Raw genomic sequence first — 19,346 nt, 5'->3', positions numbered from 1 at the left:
GGCGATCGACCATCAGCGATTTCTTTGAAAAAAAAAAAAAAATTGAGGACTATCTATTTAAAGCAAGGAGTCTTCCTGTAAAACTATTGCGAAAAAAAAAAATCACAGCATATCCACGGGGTGAATGATGACGAGTGGGCGAAGCTCCGGAGGGAATCATCGGATCTCCCGCTTAAGGGGACGCTAGCACAAACGCGTTAGAAACGTGCAGTACTCTCTCGTAAGGGGGAGCGGCCACAGCGTCTTACGCAGCCATTTACACATGCCGGAACGTGCACCGCGTTTGCCGACGCCATCACATGACTGCTGAGAGAGTATACCCCCCGTATTCATAAACGCTCCTCGACTTGAACTTGACTTGCCACCGCCTTGGGCAGCGCGTTCGAAACGCGTTGAAGGTAAGGCGGAGAGGCCACAGCGTCTTACACCAGCTTCTTACACGGGCCGTAACGCGCTAGCACAAACGCGGCCTGTCGTTAATGTTGGGTATTTATTGCCATCGTGGTGCGTGTGTTTATGTGCGCTTCGTGGCGTAGTGGGCTAACGCCGCGCGCTCGGAAGCGAGGGGTCCCTGGTTCGATTCCGCGCTACGGACACAACTTAGGAATTTTTTTTCTCATTTTTCTCGGGCTGGTTACACACTACTACTACTACGACGGGGACGGAACGGGTGCCGCTATAAGGAGCTTCGCTCCTAAAAAAAAACTTACCTCGAATGTAGGCCGAACGAAAAAGCGAGGACAGCATTCGCAAAATGAAACAGCATTTATTAAATTTGAACATGCCGAGCTCATTCTATAAAAAACAGCGCCGCAAGGAGCATCTCAAGTTTTTCAGAAAGCTCAAAAAGCATTTGTCGTAAAAAGCATTGTCGAAAAATTTGCTCTTCTTAAATTAGGCGAGGACACGATTTTCCCTTGAGAATGAAGATAGGCTTTTCACTTAAAAAAGGATTTATCGATCTTAACGTTTCCGTGAGTTATTTATACGGCCCTAAATATGCAAAATTTGGCCCATATTGGGAATTTTTAGTAGAAAGATAGCTTTCACTCAAAGTTTCACTCAAAGATAGTTCACTCAAAGATCCCCGTACCTCTTTGAGGTACGGGGATCGATACCCAGCACCTCCACCAGAATCTAATGTGAACACAGTACAAGAGAGCAGCGGGCAGCGTTGGCAGCGTGTCTCAACCAGAGCGGCTCAGGCAATCTCGAGCTCGCGCTTCCCGGATGACTGGCGATGTGGCTGCAGCGCCGGGCATTCGTCTTCACTACATAACTAATTGCCAGCAAGTTGTGCTGTAAGCGAAAAATAATTTGGGACGGATATGTCGTAAAATGGCCTGTACAGCTGGCGACAAAGTTGCAAAAAAGTTAGTTTTACCTGATGTTTAGTCGTAAATTTAGCATTGAGGTGGTCGGGGCAAAAATATGCCAAATAGTGTATTTATTAGTAACATCCATTGTCTACAGACAGAAACCTTTATGATATTACTTTTTGTTTTAAGCAAGACAAAAATGTTTTTGAAGTTGTCTTGTACCGGTCTCTGTGCTTGCACGTGTTTCCCCTTCGTAGGTACGCGTCCTAGCGGTAAGTAGAACTTGAGCGGACGCAAAATTTCTTGAGGGAATGAAGGAACATCTGGAGAAGATAATCAGCTCAAGTGTTTATTTGAGTGCTTTATTAGCCAAGCCAATAAAAGATGTCACAGTTTCGCCCTAAGGGCGAAGCAATGAATGCGATAGCAACACAGCAATGCCATGCGAAGTAAGGTGAGCGGCTTTGGTAGCAATATGAATTGTAGTAAACATGAGCTGATTAAGTAAGCAGGTGTGCTGCGCCGTAAGTACACCGACATGAAGAGAGACTCGATGACCACGAGAAGGCGCCTGTGAAACGGTGGTGTTCATGAGAAGCGCTTCCCGTGGGCAGCGCGTGCGAAGGGACACACCTGTAGCGCTGCACTGCCGATCCGGGCAGCATTGCATGTGTAGCGTGCATTGGAAAATGTGGCCCGACTATTACTAACTGAATGAACAAGCGTGGTGTGAGCGCGCACTAACATGAATAGATCACACTGAATGACTGCAGACAACGACTGTCAAAACGCTGGCAGCAAGCAGCGGGCGAAGGTACATGCGGTCTATCGCTTCAACGGAAACTGAGTGGCGAATGCACGGCGCATAAAGGTCAGAGCCGTGTGGAGATAAGCGACGGTGCGAGCGAGCGACGAGCGCGGTTGCTGGCAGAATAGAAGTGCCCCCCCAGCTCCCTCTGGCGCTGGCTTCCCTCTTCCTTGCTTGCGCGTGGGAGATTGAGTGCGTCCCCGCACGCTTCGGCTCGGGCATACGGCGCGCGGCGAAGATTTTATCTATAGGGAACCTGACGGCGACGGCGACGCCGACGGCAGAAATCCGGTTGAAGTGTCCATATAATTGCTATCGCAATAAAACGCGAGCCCCAATTAACTGTTTCCGTGGTGATCCCTTGGACGGCGTCGGACTGTTATTTGTATGTACGAGAAAACATAATTCTGTTACGAGGAAACTCAAACACATAACCCTTTGGCCAGCATATCTACCATACCAACAGCGGCGCGCTCGGGTAGGCTACTTGCGAAAATCTTATCCAGATGGCGCTCGCATCTTCGGCAAGGCTTCAACCTTTCCTATTTCAAGCAAGGAGAATGGATTAAACAGTCATTACCAGGACTGATGTATGCGGATGACATTGTACTTATGGCTGACAGCAAGGAAGACTTGCAGAGATTAATGCATGGACATCTGTGGTAAAGAGGGAGATAGCTTAGGTTTGAAGTTTAGTAAAGAAAAATCGGCAGTCATGACTTTTAATGATAATCAGGGCAGCGAGCATAGGATACAGGAGGTTACGCTGGAGGTGGTGGATAAGTACAAATATCTTGGAGTGTTGATAAACAATGGGGCTGAGTACCTAACGGAACATGAAGAATATGTGACGGCTAAAGGTAGCAGAAATGCAGCTGTGATGAAAAATAGGGCACTGTGGAATTACAATAGGTACGAAGTGTTGAGAGGGATTTGGAAAGGAAAGGTCCCTAGTTTGACTTTCGGCAATGCGGTCCTGTGCATGAGATCAGAGGTTAGAGCAAGGTTGGAAGTTAAGCAGCGAGGGGTAGGTAGACTGGCTCTGGGAGCACACGGAAATACACCCAATCAGGGGGTTCAGGGTGACATGGGATGGACGTCATTCGAGGGCAGGGAAGCCAGCAGCAAGATAGAATTTGAGGAGCGATTGAGAGAAATGGCAGAAAAGTGGTGGGCAAGGAGAGTTTTCAGTTATTTGTACATATGGAATGTTGATACAAAATGGAGGAAGCTGACCAGAAAACTATCAATAAAATATTTGAACTGCAGGAGGGGTGCAAACCAGGAAACAGCGGTTAAGAAAAAGGTGAAGGAAACAGAGAGGGGTCTGTGGAAAACAGGGATGCAGATGAAATCAGCACTGGGAACATACAGAACTTTCAAGCAAGAAATTGCCAAAGAAAATATCTATGATAATTCTAGGGGAAGCTCTTTGTTGTTTGAAGCCAGGACGGGAGTATTGCGGACTAAGATGTACCGAGTCAAGTACCAATTTATAGACATGTTGTGCGGTGCGTGTGGAGAGGAAGAGGAAATGGCTGAACACCTCATACTTTTCTGTAAAGGGTTTAACCCTACAGTGCAAAGCAACGGGTCTGATTTTATCAAAGCATTGGGGTTCAGGGACAATGGAGGCAAAATAGACTTTAAGCGGGTAGAAATAACCAAACGGAGGTTATCTGATTGGTGGCTAAAATCAAGGCAGGGGTGAAATTTCACCCACCACAAAGTACAAAATATGTTAATAGTCACGGCTAGGTGGCGTATGCCACTGCCCGATTTAAAGGGTTCAGCCTCATCCATTCATCCATACTACGACCGTAAAGCAGGCGCGAACGCTAGCCGACGGGAGACAGTAGGAAAGGGTAATCGGAGAAGGTGGTGAACCGTTGGATCAGAGGAGACGCTGGCCTGCCTAATGCCTTTTGGACACGCGCGCGCTTCGGGGCAATAGAAAATTAATAACATAATAAAAAAAAGGTCCTAGCGCCTTCACATTTTAATAGACAGTTTAGAGTGTTTACCAATATAAGACGACTTATATTGCCCATGGAAAAACGTCTTCCCAGCAATGCATTTCTGTTTAAAAGCGAAGCCGACCTTAAGGGGATTGGTGTAAGCTTGGTCTTTGTAAGATGGCTTTCCCACGTTCTGTGTTGCACTGAAACCTACTCAAAGAAAAATGCGATGCCAACGGGTCCCGATAACGCTATCACGTTCCGCTCTTAAAGGCGAAGCTTAAGCGTCCTCCATTTTTTTTCGCCATTGTTAGCCATTAAAGCAATAATGCAGGTCCTGTCAAGTTTCACGCCACTGCAAAATAATACTGTAGCGACTCGCCGCAGAAAGTATGCTTTTGTGTGTGTCAACGCTGGGGAATTTATATGTTTGTTTCGACGATTGCAGCTTTGCTAGCGCAATGTTGCGCACTTACGCGTATATTGCAAATATTTATTTCCAAGTATTTGCAGGTATTGATTTGCAGGATTACTTATTGCGGGTAGTTCTTTGTGAGTGAAGCTTAATAAGTGAGTAAGCAGTGGCATGACAAACGTAAAAAAAACATACTGTTTGACGGAAAAGAGCGAAATGACGCGGACAACCCGTGAAACGTAGCAGATATGCGTAAAGCAAACGTCTAGCTCATGCTTACGCGTTGTTCATTTCTTTTTATTGCGATAGCAATTATATGGACACTCCAGGCGCATTTCTGCCGTCGCTGTCGCCGTGATGTTCCGCATAAAGTCCAAGGGCGATAACATGGTCGTCGCGCGCCGTATGCTGTTCAGGTTTGCCTGGGGTGTGCGTTTGGGGTCGATGGAGTGTGAAAAATATATGTATGGACAGGCTTATTGAAAGGGCTTTACTACTCGGTGCAAGGGGGGGGGGGGGGCGGTGATACACTGGTCGTCTAAGGTAAGTGCCTGAGGTGTGACATGTAAAAGTGTATTGCTTAGTAGAGTATACTCGACTCAATGTTGTCATAAATCTGTCGTTTCTTGAGTAGATATCAATCTGAACTACAAGAGACAGAGCAAAACGGTATCACTTAAATTTTTTCCTGCAGGTGGTGTAATATGCGAATTTCTGGCTCTTCTGGATTGCCCAATGTTTTGGACAATAATAAAATTTGTTTTAAAAAAACGGTTGCTGTCTTCTGATGTTTTTTTTTTATAGTCTTGAAATTTTCTCTGCGAAAGTCATGGAAAAACCTGAAAAAGTCAGGGAATTTTGAAATAAGAAATTTGTACACACCATATGGTTAGGGTTGTTCGTTTTCGGGTAAAATCCGATTTTACCCGATTTTTGCACCCCGAACATGTTTCAGGAGAATCGGGTTACACCCGATTTCTCCCCGGATTGCAAAACCACGTGCCAACCTTTTTTTTTTTTTTGTGCTGCACAGAGCTTGCGGTGCACACGCGCTAACTTAGCTAGCCTGCCTCGGGACAGCCAAGTTAGGTCCTGTTGGCTTAAGTGAACTCCAGTGACCTATAGTTCATTTCACACGCTGCATGTAGCACTGTGGACGCTACACGGTTCTCAAACACCCGCCCAATGAGCGCGCCTAACTCTGAGTTAGTAATTAGCCGTGCCATTCTACGGAAGCCGGCTGCGTAAAAAATCAATGACCAACTTTTCTTGAATAAAATGTTTCATTTTCTAGAAATTATCAGTGCTCTTTACTGTCATTATTGCTTCTTAATTTCTAAACAAACGCCGAACTTCGGAGTATTTGCTAGAAAACCCTCATGTCCCCACCGATTACCAGCTTGAAACGAATCCCTAGCTTTAACGAGGTAGCGAAGGAGCTCGTGATACCCTCCGATAATAATAATAAAAAAACGAAAAAGAAACAATGTAATGTATTACTTAGTACATTTGTAAGTTTACCCCGAAAAACCCCGCATTTTGGAACGGTTGCACACACACAAAAAAGTTTTCTATTCGATTATGAGCTTGAAAAATAGCACCCGATTTTCACCCCCCGAATTTCAAAAAAAAAAAAAAAAAACACATTAAACCCGAAAACGAACAACCCTACATATGGTGCATGTATTTGCCTACATTTCTTTCTTTTGACTTAAAACGTCCTTGCGGCTTTGCGCATTGACCATATTAAAAAAATGTTACATCATAAAGGCAATAAGCAATGGTTATGCATACGTGCAGATACATATTGCATTCATGTATTCAGAAAAACATGATTGCTTGGAAATTTAGAAAAATAAAGTGCCATGAGTATGCAACAAGAACATGGTAAGCCACAACTATTAGAAGTATGCTGAACTGAGCTGATTGGTGCATGTCGACGGGAATCAAACAGCGCAAAAAAAAAGGGGGGAGGGGAATGGGACGTAAGGAGTGTGTCTGTCGCGTGCGTCAGCGCAATGTCTGCTGTATCTCCTCACGTCCTGTGTATTGTGCAGTTTGATTTCCTTCCCCAAGATAAGACACGCCCATGTATACTAACCGTCATTCCCATGGTTAAAGTGTGCTAGAAATACCCATGGTAGCAAAATGATTGCAGCACAAGAGTTCCCTGTAATATTTTAGTAGGAGATGTGGCCTATTAAGTGTCCTCTTACGGTAAACTTGGCCGATTTTCTATTGATTGTCTAACCTTAAATGCTGCACAAAAATCATAAAGCTATGTTTCCCACCCACTTATGGTGAATTCTTAGTGTTAAGCAGTCATTCAAGCTCACTGTACTTGGCTACGCTTTATGCTTAGCGTTGTTTGTGTACAAATTTGTGCTAACAATGGATGTCAGCATACGTCGTATTAGTGCCTCTTCTGTTTCAGACTGTCATGTACTTATGTGCCAGTCCTCGAGCCTATACCACAACCAGTGGCACGCCTTCATTGGCAATGATATCGCAGTAGCCATGTCTAGAATGTTCTACACTCTAAAAAAAAGTTTACACCCTTTGGGTGGTTTCTTGTCCCCAAACAATAATCATCATCTGTCTTGTCTGCATTTCCTTTCTTTAACGCTGCGAGCCCGGTACTTCCTATAGTCACGAACGGCACGCGCGTTATCAACGTCACATTGCATTCTCGACAGGAAGGTAGCGAGCGCCGAGTTTTCAAGAAAGGAAGCGCAAGCAAGGCAGATGACGATTATTGTTATTTAGGGACAAGATACGACCCAAAGGGTGTAAACTTTTTTTAGAGTGTAGTGGTGCCTAGCATTGAGCCGACATATCCTTCCGCCACGCGATGACTGCACCAGCACACACCTTCACCAGATGTTACTATCCACAAAAAGAAAGCAGACATCCTCACTTTCACTCATAAGTGACACGGATGCAAACACGCTGAAATGCCTTTTTTTATTATTGCTGTGTTTTTGAATGCCAGATGAACAACTTGTTTACACAATACCTTTCATTGCAGGAAACCTGCACACGGCGCTGATGGCTGCCTTGATCTCACTGGCTTCAAATGTATCGCATGCGTTCACAAGAACTTGTAGTTGGCCCAATGCGTATGGATTGGCGGGAAGTTCGAAGCACTTCCTGCTGAAAGCGTCGACCACTTTCTCGTAGCAGGGAAAGTCTGATATGCGTTTCTTTTCAGTAATCAAGTTATTCACTTGTTCTGTGTTTCCGTAGGCAAGCAGGTGGGCCATCTCCCTGACCTTTTCCCTAACAAAGGACCTATTAGCCAGAATGTTCTCCAACTTACTCTCAAGGGCTTGCTTTGAATGTCGATCAGTAGCTGCTTCTATCTTCCTTGCCAGAATGGCTACTGGCACTTCGCGACTGTCGACTGCATCCAATGGCACGGTCGGTAAGACGACAGGCTCTGCAATTTTTCTACCTTGAAATTGGCTGACCATCATGGCGCCGATGTGGAGATCTCCGTACTCCTCCACATGGCTTGTGCTCGTCTCCCTCCTGACAATATCGAACTGATCTATCAAAGTCTCCTTTCTCAAGTCTTCTCTGTCCGAGTCTTCCATCCATTTCACGCTGTAGACGTCGCCCAGGTATGTTTCACGAATCGGGTCCCAATAGCAGGCGTAGGAAGACTCGTCAGGATTCGCCGCTGTCGTGGCATAGACGCTGACGTTGTTCGGAAGCATGCCGTCGGCAAACATGGAGCCCGATTCACATGCTTCGACGTAGATCACCATCTTGCCAAACAGACCCTTGTTGTGCATAGACCTGATGGCTTCACTCAGGTTCCTAGCGCGTAAGACGTCGTCTGGGAATGCGATCACGCCGGGACCGCCGTGATCAGTGAAGTAGACGAATATGTGGTCTTGTGGCCCGCTAGCAATCACCTTTCCCGTGCCTCCGCCGCGCGGTCTCCGGCCCTGTAGGACGTCTAGAAAGTTGGCCGGGGTGACCAAATCACCTGTGTAGTCCTTTACCATTCCCGGATACAGGTTGGAACCGTTGATGTGATTCACGACGACACCAGGCGTCGGGTTTTCCTCGGCGTACGCTATGTCGTCATACATCATCACCACGATATGGTTGTCTGGGATGCCGTGGTTTCGCAGCACGTGGTAAGCGTGGCAAACATCGGCCTGGTGCCTGTAGTTGGAGTAACCATTGGAACCGGCCACCAGAAGCGCCCAGAGCTTGACGCTATCTTCACTGCGGTTACTTTCAGTCGGAACTTCGTCTTGGTACGCATGACCTATACACCACAGCGCACAAATGTAGGCAATGCAAGCAAAAAAGACAGTTGGCGACTGCACCATGATCGTGTTAGGTTTTGCAACGCTTCTGTGGGTGTCGAGCGCGCGACTGAGTCGGAAAGCGCCGTTCTGCTTCCTTCGCTTGCACCCTCCTTGCTGTCCACAATCTGCACGAGCGTGCATCAAGTGACGGTGTTGACGGCGCCGGCGAGATAGCGGAGGTTGTCTCTGTATATATAGGCTGAAGCTGACACCGCTGGTACCCTAGGAATGGCGCCGCAGATGTGCGATTTCACACATATCATATGTACGCGTTCGCTTTAACTGCAGACGTCCCTGGAAACAAGCCCGAGGCATACAAAAACAGTCCTCGTCTCAATTTCCGCCTCTTATTATCAGTGTCAGACGACTTAGATACGCGCACGTGGTTCGGTTGAATGCACTGTTTTCAGCAGCACAAAGCGAACGCCACTTGTCCACTCATACGATCTGTTATTGTGAGTAGTACGGAATCACAGGACCAGTGCTTGCAGTACAATACATGCAACCTGATTTGTTGACCCGATGATTGGTGGCGTGTTTTCTTTCTGCCTCTCTTTGTCCCCCACGCACGCATTGCTTTTATTCGCCTGTAATCTAAATAATACGAGTTTTATTGCGATAGCAATTATATGGACACTCAAAAGCAGATTTCTGCCGTCGCCGTCGCCGTCGCCGTCGTCGTGAGGTTCCGTATGACGTCAATGGAGATGAAATCGTCGCTGCGCGGTGGTGGTAAGTGGTTCTTGAGGGAAAGGGAAAGGTTGGCGCTATCTTCTGCAGCCCTTGAGGGAGCACGGCTCAGCGCCAACGGGGAGGGGTAAGTGGGAGCGAAAGAAGGGATAGAGTGGAGACGCCATGGCTGGGCGAAGCAAAACCGGCAGGCATAGGCGGCACGTATCAGGCCGAGATGGAAGGCCTTGGTGTGCTGCAGAGTCTGCAGGGGTGTTGTGCCAGGCCGGTCAGGCCCGGGGTGGAGTGGGAGGCCGTGAGGCCTTCCCGCTTGTAGAAATGTCCTTAGAGGCGTGCGGAGAGCCCTGACGAGTCAAGGAACTCCACGACGCCTCGAAGTGCAGAAAGGTGGTGTCGGCCGGGGAAGAGGAGATCTTCCTCCTTGCCACAGGGGAGGCCCAGGCGGCGGAACTCCTGCAGGAGTGGGCCCCGCTGCTGGAGGTACGCCGGGCAGGCCAGCAGGAGATGTTCGATCGTCTCCGGCTCCCCGCAGGAGCTGCAGGCCGGGGACGTCGCTCGTCCCAGTCGGTAGCTGCGTGCTGCCGTCCAGCTGCAGCCGATGCGGAGCCGGAGAAGGAGCGAGGTCTCCCTGCGAGCCAGGCCTCGCTGGGGGAGTGGTCGTGGGGGGCATCCCAGTGCCACCCGTTTGTCTGGGTGGTGGGTCGCCAGGTGTCGCCGCAGCCTCAGTCCTGTGAAGTCCCCCTCCGTCACGGCCCGACTGAGGGGCACAGTGGAGTGGTGGGCGTCCTTCGCCAGGGTGTCGGCTGCCTCGTTGCCCGAGATCCCTACGTGGGCGGGGATCCAGTGCAGGGACACCGGGTGGCCTGCGTCCTGCAGCGCTGTCAGCCGGGTAGACAGCAGTGCGACTCCAAGGCTGGCGCTTTCTGGCCTCTGCAGGCCGAGGAGGGCTGCCCTGGAGTCGCAGAGGATGGCCGCTGGTACCCCAGGAAGCTCCTCAGAGAGTAGGTCGACGGCCAGGTGGAGGCCTGCCACCTCCGCTGCAGTCGAGCTGGCGTGTCTGGGCAGTCGACACTGCCTGCTCTTCTGCAGGGCTGGTGCCGTGCAGGCCGCCGTGGCAGAGCCGGTGTCCGGTACCACCGAACCGTCGACGTACACCAGGAGGTGGTCTCCGAGGGTCTCGTCCAGGAGGCAGGCGGCCGTCTGCTGCAGGGCGCAAGCGGGTGAGCGCCTCTTCGAAATCCCGGGCAGCTCCGTGGCGATGGGGACAGGAGGCCTCTGCGGTGGGGGCAGCTGTACCGCATTCGGCGGTGGGTTGCCAACCACCTCCTCGTAGAGGCGGCACAGCTGACCCATCCTTGAGGAAGGCCGGGACTGGAGGCGACGCAGCAGGCCTCTGCCATCAGGAGCATGGTGGAGGCGGTCGACGTGCCTCAGCCCCTGCTGCAGGAAGAGGAGCGACAGGGGCCATGCTCCAGCCTCCGCAAGGGTAGCGGCAATCTGGGAGCTCCGGGGGACGCCCAGGCAGAGTCGGATGGCCGCCCGGTGCTGCAGCTCCAACTTTTCGAGGCGGCGTGGCGGCAGCGCCACCAGCGGGAGGGCGTACCGCAGGCGTGATGTGGCCGTCTCTTTCTGCCTCTCTTGTCCCCACGCACGCATTGCTTTTATTCGCCTGTAATCTAAATAATACGAGTTTTATTGCGATAGCAATTATATGGACACTCAAAAGCAGATTTCTGCCGTCGGCGTCGCCGTCGCCGTCGCCGTCGTCGTGAGGTTCCGTATGACGTCAATGGAGATGAAATCGTCGCTGCGCGCCGCCGAACGCTGTATGTGCGAGTGAAAGGGCGCGAGGGACGCGCTCTTTCACGGGGAGTGAACGCACGGCGGAGAACAAACGCGCGTTCTGCGCCGTGCTTCCTTAAGGGCTGCAGAAGTAGGCGTCTCTTTCCTCCTTTACAATCACCATATATGTAGAGAAAACGCGCCTTCTTCCGACGCGCGAGAGGCCGTGGGGGAGGGGGGGAGGGGGAGGGAAGGGAGACGACGTTTAGCTGCGGCACCAAGTGCCTATTTATATCAGAGGCTCCGGCAACAGTCACCAACGCCGCAGGCATTTTGAGCGAACGCGGGCAAAACGCCGACGGCGTCGACAAGAGTTCTGCGCGTTGCGGTGCTGCTGCATGTCCAAGTTTATACAGCTGATAAAGCTAACATCATTACTCCGTATAGCTCTCTACAAATTTGCTATCGCAATTGATGCTTCGCCTTTCAGGTGAAACTGCGATTTTTTTATAGTTCATGCGTTAAAAAAGAAAGAAAATACCGTCATAGTTGTCCTGTGATAAATCTGTGAGCGAAGTTAAATGTGTGTCAATCAAATAGTCTTTGTAAAAAATTTTTATCAAGTTCTCGAAAGCGTTTTACGGTCATGTTAAGCTATGTTTCTCAGTGTACCGAAGAGAGAGAGAGAAAAAAAAAGAACACTACGTTACACGTACCGAGCTTATCTTTGTTGGAAATGGGAGAATCTTATGTGTAATGTGTGGGGAAACTTTACCGCTCCTAGGTTAATTAGGAGCATTGAGAATAATTACTGAACTCTCATTTTTTTATAGTCATGCGTTATACGAGGTTCATAGTAGGTTTAAACGGTGTTCTCGCGGTGACCTAACAAGACACTCAGCTCATATTTGGTTAAAATTAGGGGAAGATTGTGGGATATGTGTAGGAAAAGTTAGAAATGTATGGAGTAATTACGTCCTTAGCAGTAAATTACGTATACAAGCGATTCAGAGCGTTATAGGTTTGTTTTACGAACAAAGTGGAGTTTAGACCGCTGCCCTGGGAGAACTATAAGCGCCACTGGGATCAAATGTAGCAACAATGGTGGGAACGCTATGGTAAATCTGCATGGAATGTCGGATACCTATAACTCAAATGCAGCTTTTAGAAAAAAATATTATAGGACCGAGACCGACCAAGCTGTCAAGCGCTTTTTATTCCAAAAAGGAAAGCGCCCCAGCTCATGCGTGAAGAAGTAGAAGAAGAGGGAAGATGATGATGGCTATGTACAAATGAAAACGACGAAGTACGTTAATAGTGCTTACACTAACTTCCCCCCGTCATGGAAGCGGCCAGCCTGGCCGCAGATTAGAGATTATCTAAACGGGGAGTGAAGGGCTTCATCCGCGAGACGTGAACAATTTCGGCATTCCGGCGGCGCCGGTCAGTGAGGGAGTGTACTGGGCGCACGAGATAGTTCACTGCAGATGTTTGCTGCACAACGGTGTATGGGCCAATATAGCGTTGAAGGAACTTCTCACAGAGGCCTGGAGTTCGGACTGGAGTCCAAAGCAGGACTTGGTCTCCAGGGTGAAAACGGAGGTCACGGCGTTTGTTGTCGCAGCGACGCTTGCGCTCAGCTTGGGTAGCTTCCGTGTTTTGCCGGGCGATTTGACGGCAATGTGCAACTCGGGCAGCAAAATCTTCTGGAAGGGACGCGTTAGGCGAAGAAAGTGCTAAAAAGAATTCTCTGTCGAATATGGTGGAAGGAGATCTTCCATAGACAAGAAAGAAAGGGCTGTAACCGGTAGTCCGTTGAATAGCAGTAGTATATGCGAATGTCACAAAAGGAAGAATTTTATCCCAGTCAGTGTGGTCAGGACGGATGTACATGGAAATCATGTCAGACAGCGTACGGTGGAAGCGCTCAGCGAGGCCATTAGTTTGCGGATGATAGGTAGAAGTATATTTGTGCACGGTATCAGCGGCCCGAAGAACTTCCTCGAGAACTTGGGAAATAAACGCCTTGCCACGGTCACTCAGAAGAACGCGAGGAGCCCCGTGGCGCAAGACGGTGGAGCGCAAGAAAAAGTCAGCGACCTCAGACGCGGTACCGGATCGCAGAGGGGCAGTCTCGGCATATCTGGTTAAATGGTCGACCGAAGTGACAATCCAACGGTGACCGGAGGGTGTCAAAGGCAAGGGACCATATAAATCAATGCCAACAAATTCAAATGGTGCGTCCGGGCAAGGGAGAGGTTGTAGTAAACCGGCAGGAGCGGATGTCGAGCGTTTTCGGTGCTGACATGACGCACAAGAGGCAATGTATTTGGCCACCGTTGTGGATAGGCCAGGCCAGAAGCAGCGGGTCTTGATACGGTCGTAAGTCTTGTGGAAGCCTAAGTGACCAGCCGATGCGTCGTCGTGAAGTGCCTCTAATACTCGCAGGCGAAGGCAGCGAGGTAGAACTGGGACCCACCGGTGACCTGTTGGGTGATAAACGTAGCGGTGTAGCACGCCATCTTGCAGGCGGAATTGTCGAAGTTGGCGTCGCAAGCGGCTGTTGGGTGGTTCGGCGAACCCACTAAGGCGATCCATGAGAGTTCGACAGTTGGAGTCGGCCCGCTGAAGCAAGACGAAATCAGAGCGTGATGAAAGCGTAACTAGGTCCAGGGGCGTTATCGAGAGCTGGTGTAAGGCAGGCATAGCATCGGAACGACGTGGTGGGGAAGACGACGACGCGTTACCGGGAGAGAGCGAGAGTGGGTAGCGAGACAATGCGTCTGCATCATGATGACTTTTTCCAGACTTGTACGTTACTGTAAAGTCGTATTCCTGCAAGCGGAGTATCCAGCGTCCTAAGCGTCCTGACATGTTTTTCATTGATGACAGCCAACACAGAGCATGATGGTCGGTGACGATGGTGAAGTGGCGGCCATAAAGGTAGGGGCGAAATTTCTGAATCGACCAAACGATAGCCAGGCACTCTTGCTCTGTAATGGTGTAGTTCCGCTCAGCTGGAGAAAGTGTGCGGCTGGGATATGCGATGACTTGCTCTTTAGAGGCTGCATTGCGTTGCAAAAGTACTGCACCAATACCTTGTGCGCTTGCGTCAGTATGTAGTATGGTGGGGGCTCGATCATCGAAGTGGTGAAGCACTGGTCCGGAAGCAATATGTTGCCTAAGAGCTTGAAAAGCCGACTCGCATTCGCTAGTCCATGTGGAAGAGGCACCGGTAACCAGTAGCTTGTGTAGAGGAGCTGCTATTGCAGCAAAGTTGCGTATAAATCGACGAAAATATGACGACAAGCCGAGGAAACTACGTAGATCTTTCTGCTGCTGGGGGCGAGGAAAGTGGAGAACAGCACTAATCTTTTCGGGGTCTGGCTGGATGCCATCTTTTGAGACGACGTGGCCCAATACATTTATGCTCTTACTTGCAAATTTGCATTTTTTTTGTATTGATCTGCAGACCAGCATTTGAGGCACTTGAGAACTTCAGGCACTTGAGAACTTCGTCTAATCGATGAAGATGTTGGCTGAAGTTAGACAAAAAGACGACAATATCGTCCAGATAACAGAGGCAGGTCTTCCATTTTAGTCCACGAAGTACGTTATCTATCATGCGCTCAAATGTGGCGGGAGCGTTACAAAGGCCAAACGGCATCACGTTAAATTCATAAAGTCCGCCTGGTGTAGCGAATGCGGTCTTTTCTTTGTCAGTCTCGTTCATCGGAATTTGCCAATAGCCTGATCGAAGATCAAGGCTGGAGAAATACTCCGCCCCTTGCAGTGTGCCTAAAGCGTCGTCAATTCGAGGTATTGGATATACGTCCTTGCGTGTGATCTTATTGAGCGCTCGATAATCGACGCAAAAGCGAACTGAGCCATCTTTTTTCTTTACAAGAACCACGGGAGAAGCCCAGGAGCTAGATGAAGGTCGTATTATCTTCCGCGCAAGCATGTCAGCAACCTGTTGTTCAATGACCCTCCGTTCCGACGGCGAGACACGATAGGGGCGTCGTCGTATGATAGCGGAACCATCGGTTTCGATGCGGTGTATAGCCACAGAAGTTTGGCCCAACACAGAGGAACAGCTATCGAAACAGGCTTTGTGCGTCGCCAAGACCGCCAGTAAGGCTTCGGACTGCGCGGCGGTTAAGTCAGAACCAAGAACGGCTGGGGGAGGGAAAGAGTCATCCAAACCTGAGGTTGGTGCTGGCGATGAAGAAGGGCAAAGCGTGACTATAGAGATAGGTTGAGTGTCGGCGAGGGTTGCCACAGTCATCCCTTTGGGGGCAGCATCACAGGATCTGGGGTCGTGTTGCAGGTAGACAGGAGGGCGCGGCCACGTGAAAACCGGACGAGACAGGCGGCACTGAGGATTCTGCGAGAAGTACAGCGGGAAGTAGGGGCGACTAGAGCGTCTCCGTCGGCGATCTGGCTGGATGTTACGGCTACAACGTCTTCGTGACCAGGACGCAGGACGTGGTCGACAGCGATCGCCAAGTTCACGCATGAAGGTGAAGAGTCCGTAACAGGTGCAAGCGCTGTATCCGTGATATGAACAACTTCCTCTCTACATGAAATGACGGCTGAAGCAGAATGTAGGAAGTCCCAACCCAGGATAAGTTCATGGATACACGTTGGAAGGACGATAAACTCAATGTGGTGGCGAATGCCGTCTATGAGAACACGAGCAGTACACTGCCCGTCGGGGTGAATGAATGCATTATTAGCACCACGCAAAATAGGTCCAAGATAAGGCGTTTTTACTTTCCGGAGCCGTGAACACAGATCACTACGAAGAACAGAAACGGGGGCACCGGTATCGATGAGAGCAGACGCGGGAACACCTTCAACAGTTACATAAAGCATGTTGGCCGGGCGAACAGGAGGAATTTTTGAAAACCGATAGGGAGCAGTTGCCCCTCCAAAAACTGCAAGTTAGTTTTCCGAGTGCTGGTCGGCAAGGTGGGAAGTGGGACGAAGCGGCGATGTAGAGCGCCGGTAAGGCGAAGGAGAACGACGTCTGGCCGAGCGCGAACTATGAGGCAGATTGGGAGCAGCTGGAGGAGACGGAGAACGGTGCTGTGAGAACGAGTCCAATCCGGGATAGTAGGCGTCTGGTCGGCGAGTACGGTCTCTCTCGTGCTCAGCATAGCCTCGTCTTTCATCCTGCTGGCGACGGCGGCAGAAGCGAGATATATGGCCGCGTATACCACAGTAAAAACAAACCGGACGAGGTGGACGCCACTGCGGGTAGGATGGCGCAGCAAGTGCTCTGGTTCCCATCGAAGCCAAATGGTCATAGGTAACGTCAGGAGGCACGGAGGTCACGGTAGGGGCGGGTAGCGAAGCAACATTTGCGTAGGTAGGTGTGGGGCGCGCTACCGGAGCAAGATGTGTCGTGGGTGAAGTCATCGCTGTCAACTCCTGCTTTACGACCTCGCGCAAGTCGAAGGTGGGGGTTGGGGCACAGGCAGCAGGTGAACGCCTCAGGTCTTGTATTTGAAGCTCTTCGCGGATGATGGTGCGGATGAGAGCACGTAGATCTGAATAATGGGGAACCTGGGGATCGCCGCTGTCATGTTGAAGACGAAGAGACTGCAGCTCGTCTAGGCGCTGACACGTGGAAGTGATGTCTTCGACACAAGCCGGATTTTGCACGATTAAGGCGTTGAACGCTACAGACCCAATGCCTTTTAATATGTGTCGAACGCGTTCGGCTTCCGTCATGCTAGGGTTCGCACGGCGGCACAGAGCCAAGACATCCTCTATGTACGAGGTGTAAGACTCTTGTGGAAGTTGAAGGCGCGTACCCAGCTCCTGTTTGGCGACTTCTGCAAGGCCAGCCGAGGAAGCAAAGATTTGACGCAGCTTAGTGGTAAACGTGGACCAATCCGCGATGTCGGATTCGTGGTTGAAATACCACGTCTTTGCAACACCAGTCAAGTAGAATGCGACGTGCCTCAATTTCTGGGTGTCGGTCCACTTATTGCAAGAACTCACGCGGTCGTAGTTGTTGATCCAATCGTCGACGTCATCACCGCGGAGGCCCGCAAAGACAACAGGGGGATCGCGTTGAGGGCTCGATCGTCACAGTCCAAGAGGGCACCGCAGGCGGAGTCGTCTGTGTGGTAGGGTTAGAGGCGCCGGAAGAGCCAGGGTTGGAAGTGTTAATCGTTGTAGGGGTAGCCGGGCGCAGGCGGCGACCGGAACGTAGCTCCAGGGAGGACGGGAACGCGAGAGGACGTCGGGATCTTGACGCACCTCTACCACTTTATAAGACCGAGACCGACCAAGCTGTCCAAGCGCTTTTTATTCCAAAAAGGAAAGCGCCCCAGCTCATGCGCGAAGAAGTAGAAGAACAGGGAAGATGATGATGGCTATGTACAAATGAAAACGACGAAGTACGTTAATAGTGCTTACAATATTTAAGAAAGTGCTTGGAAGCGTTATGTGCGTTCAACGTTTCCAATGAGCGAGTCATATGCGGCCATCGTTTTCAGTGTGGTTTAATTTCAGGCAACCAGAATTCCTAATGGCGTTGCTTCGCTAGAAATTGGGCCGTGATTCTTTAAGGTCGCACGTGCCTGTCTTCTTGGTCCTGATTAATTGCATCAGAATGCGCGAGCATAGGTGTACGTATATGGCTTTTGTTTAGGGAAGCACCTAATTATAGCAGGAGATTTAGTGAGAAGCGTAACAAAGAGTCAATGATACACTCTTACGCTTAAAGGGCCGCTCACCAAGGATCTAATTATAAGGCCACGTTGTGACTTTTAGAGCCTAAGAAATATCACAGAAACAAACTGCGAACGTATAAACAGAATGGAACGTTGGCTTACGGCAGTTCGTCACTCGCAACAACCATAAAGTCACGTTTTATGTCCGTAGAAAACATTTTGTTTCTTCGAAGTTATTGCTCGAGGATAAGATTAAAACCGGCAGCTTACATCACAGTAGCACATTACATTGTGCGAGCTCATTCTGTCGCCATCTAAAACAGCACCTCGCGCTGCTGCGTAGGTGGTGAATTACAAAAGTGAGACGGACAGAAACTGGGAAAAGAAGGAATGAGGCACAGTTAACGCACCACGTCTGTCATCAGCTTCGAACAAGCTCTCTGCTTAAAGGAGAGTGAGTTTAATTTCACCGCCCACTCAATGGCAGAAATGACAGCTATAGTACATGAAGCAGCAAGAGTTGAGTGACTAGCCACGCGGACTCGAAGCCAGCGCTGAAGTCTGCAGTTTGCCATCGCGGTCCAGCTTAGTGCGCCGTTACGAGGATTGCTTCAATGTCCCAGAGCACTGTATATAGCCATGGATCACCAGAAGGGCTGGTGGGAAGAAGAAGAAGAAAATAAAATCAAGAATCAGGCGACTTAGGAGGAAACGCCGGCGCCATGGGGAAAGAATGAAGCCATAATGTAGATAATCGAAACTGGCTGCAGTTTTCGAGAGTCGTTAGAGTTGAAGGCTGAAGCGGCCGCTCTGGGCGTAACTAGGCAACGCGCTGGGCTACTTTATGTTCAGGAAACACACCCCCGGCATCTTGTTCCTCATCTCTCAATCGCCAACAAGAAAAAGCGGCCCCTTTCTGCAGCACGACCCGCGGCATGCACTGGCGGCCAGAGCGACGCCTCCCACCATCCTTGCCCATTACTCAACGTTAATGTCGCTGGCGGAACACGCCTCCGAGCTGGTTGCGAGCTCTCTACGGTGGCGTTCGCTTGTCTTCAGCGGCTCGTGGCCCCGATGCGGCGCCAACGGGAACAGCCGTGCAGTGCTGTGATTACGAACGGGAGAGGGCGTTCGCTGCCCACCGCGCAAACTATTCACGCTACCGTGGAGTGGCAAAAATTTCGCGCTTATGTGCTGCCGGCAGCATCGTCGGCGGCGCCTTGCGCTAAGTAGCAGCATGTAACGGCTACTAATATAGAGGAAGGCACAGATGGGAGTGGGTGAGGGAACGTCAAAGTGCAAATCGAAGAATTTGACGTAAGTGCCCTGCGGCGTCCCTTCTGGTGGTAAAGTGCTATTT

General features: G+C 50.1%; 1 protein-coding gene across 1 annotated transcript; it reads right to left on the bottom strand.

Moving 5' to 3' along the window:
• Positions 1-7,457: 7,457 nt before the first annotated feature.
• Positions 7,458-8,977, bottom strand: LOC119442976 (legumain). Its single transcript, XM_037708067.2, has one exon. It carries the CDS (start codon positions 8,964-8,966, stop codon positions 7,506-7,508), a length of 1,461 nt encoding a protein of 486 aa, XP_037563995.2. The 5' UTR covers positions 8,967-8,977; the 3' UTR covers positions 7,458-7,505.
• Between the last annotated feature and the right edge of the window lie 10,369 nt (positions 8,978-19,346).

Source organism: Dermacentor silvarum, chromosome 2 (genome assembly GCF_013339745.2).
Source record: "Dermacentor silvarum isolate Dsil-2018 chromosome 2, BIME_Dsil_1.4, whole genome shotgun sequence".
NCBI classification, from domain to species: domain Eukaryota; kingdom Metazoa; phylum Arthropoda; class Arachnida; order Ixodida; family Ixodidae; genus Dermacentor; species Dermacentor silvarum.
This window is presented reverse-complemented; position numbering and strand designations above follow the sequence as displayed.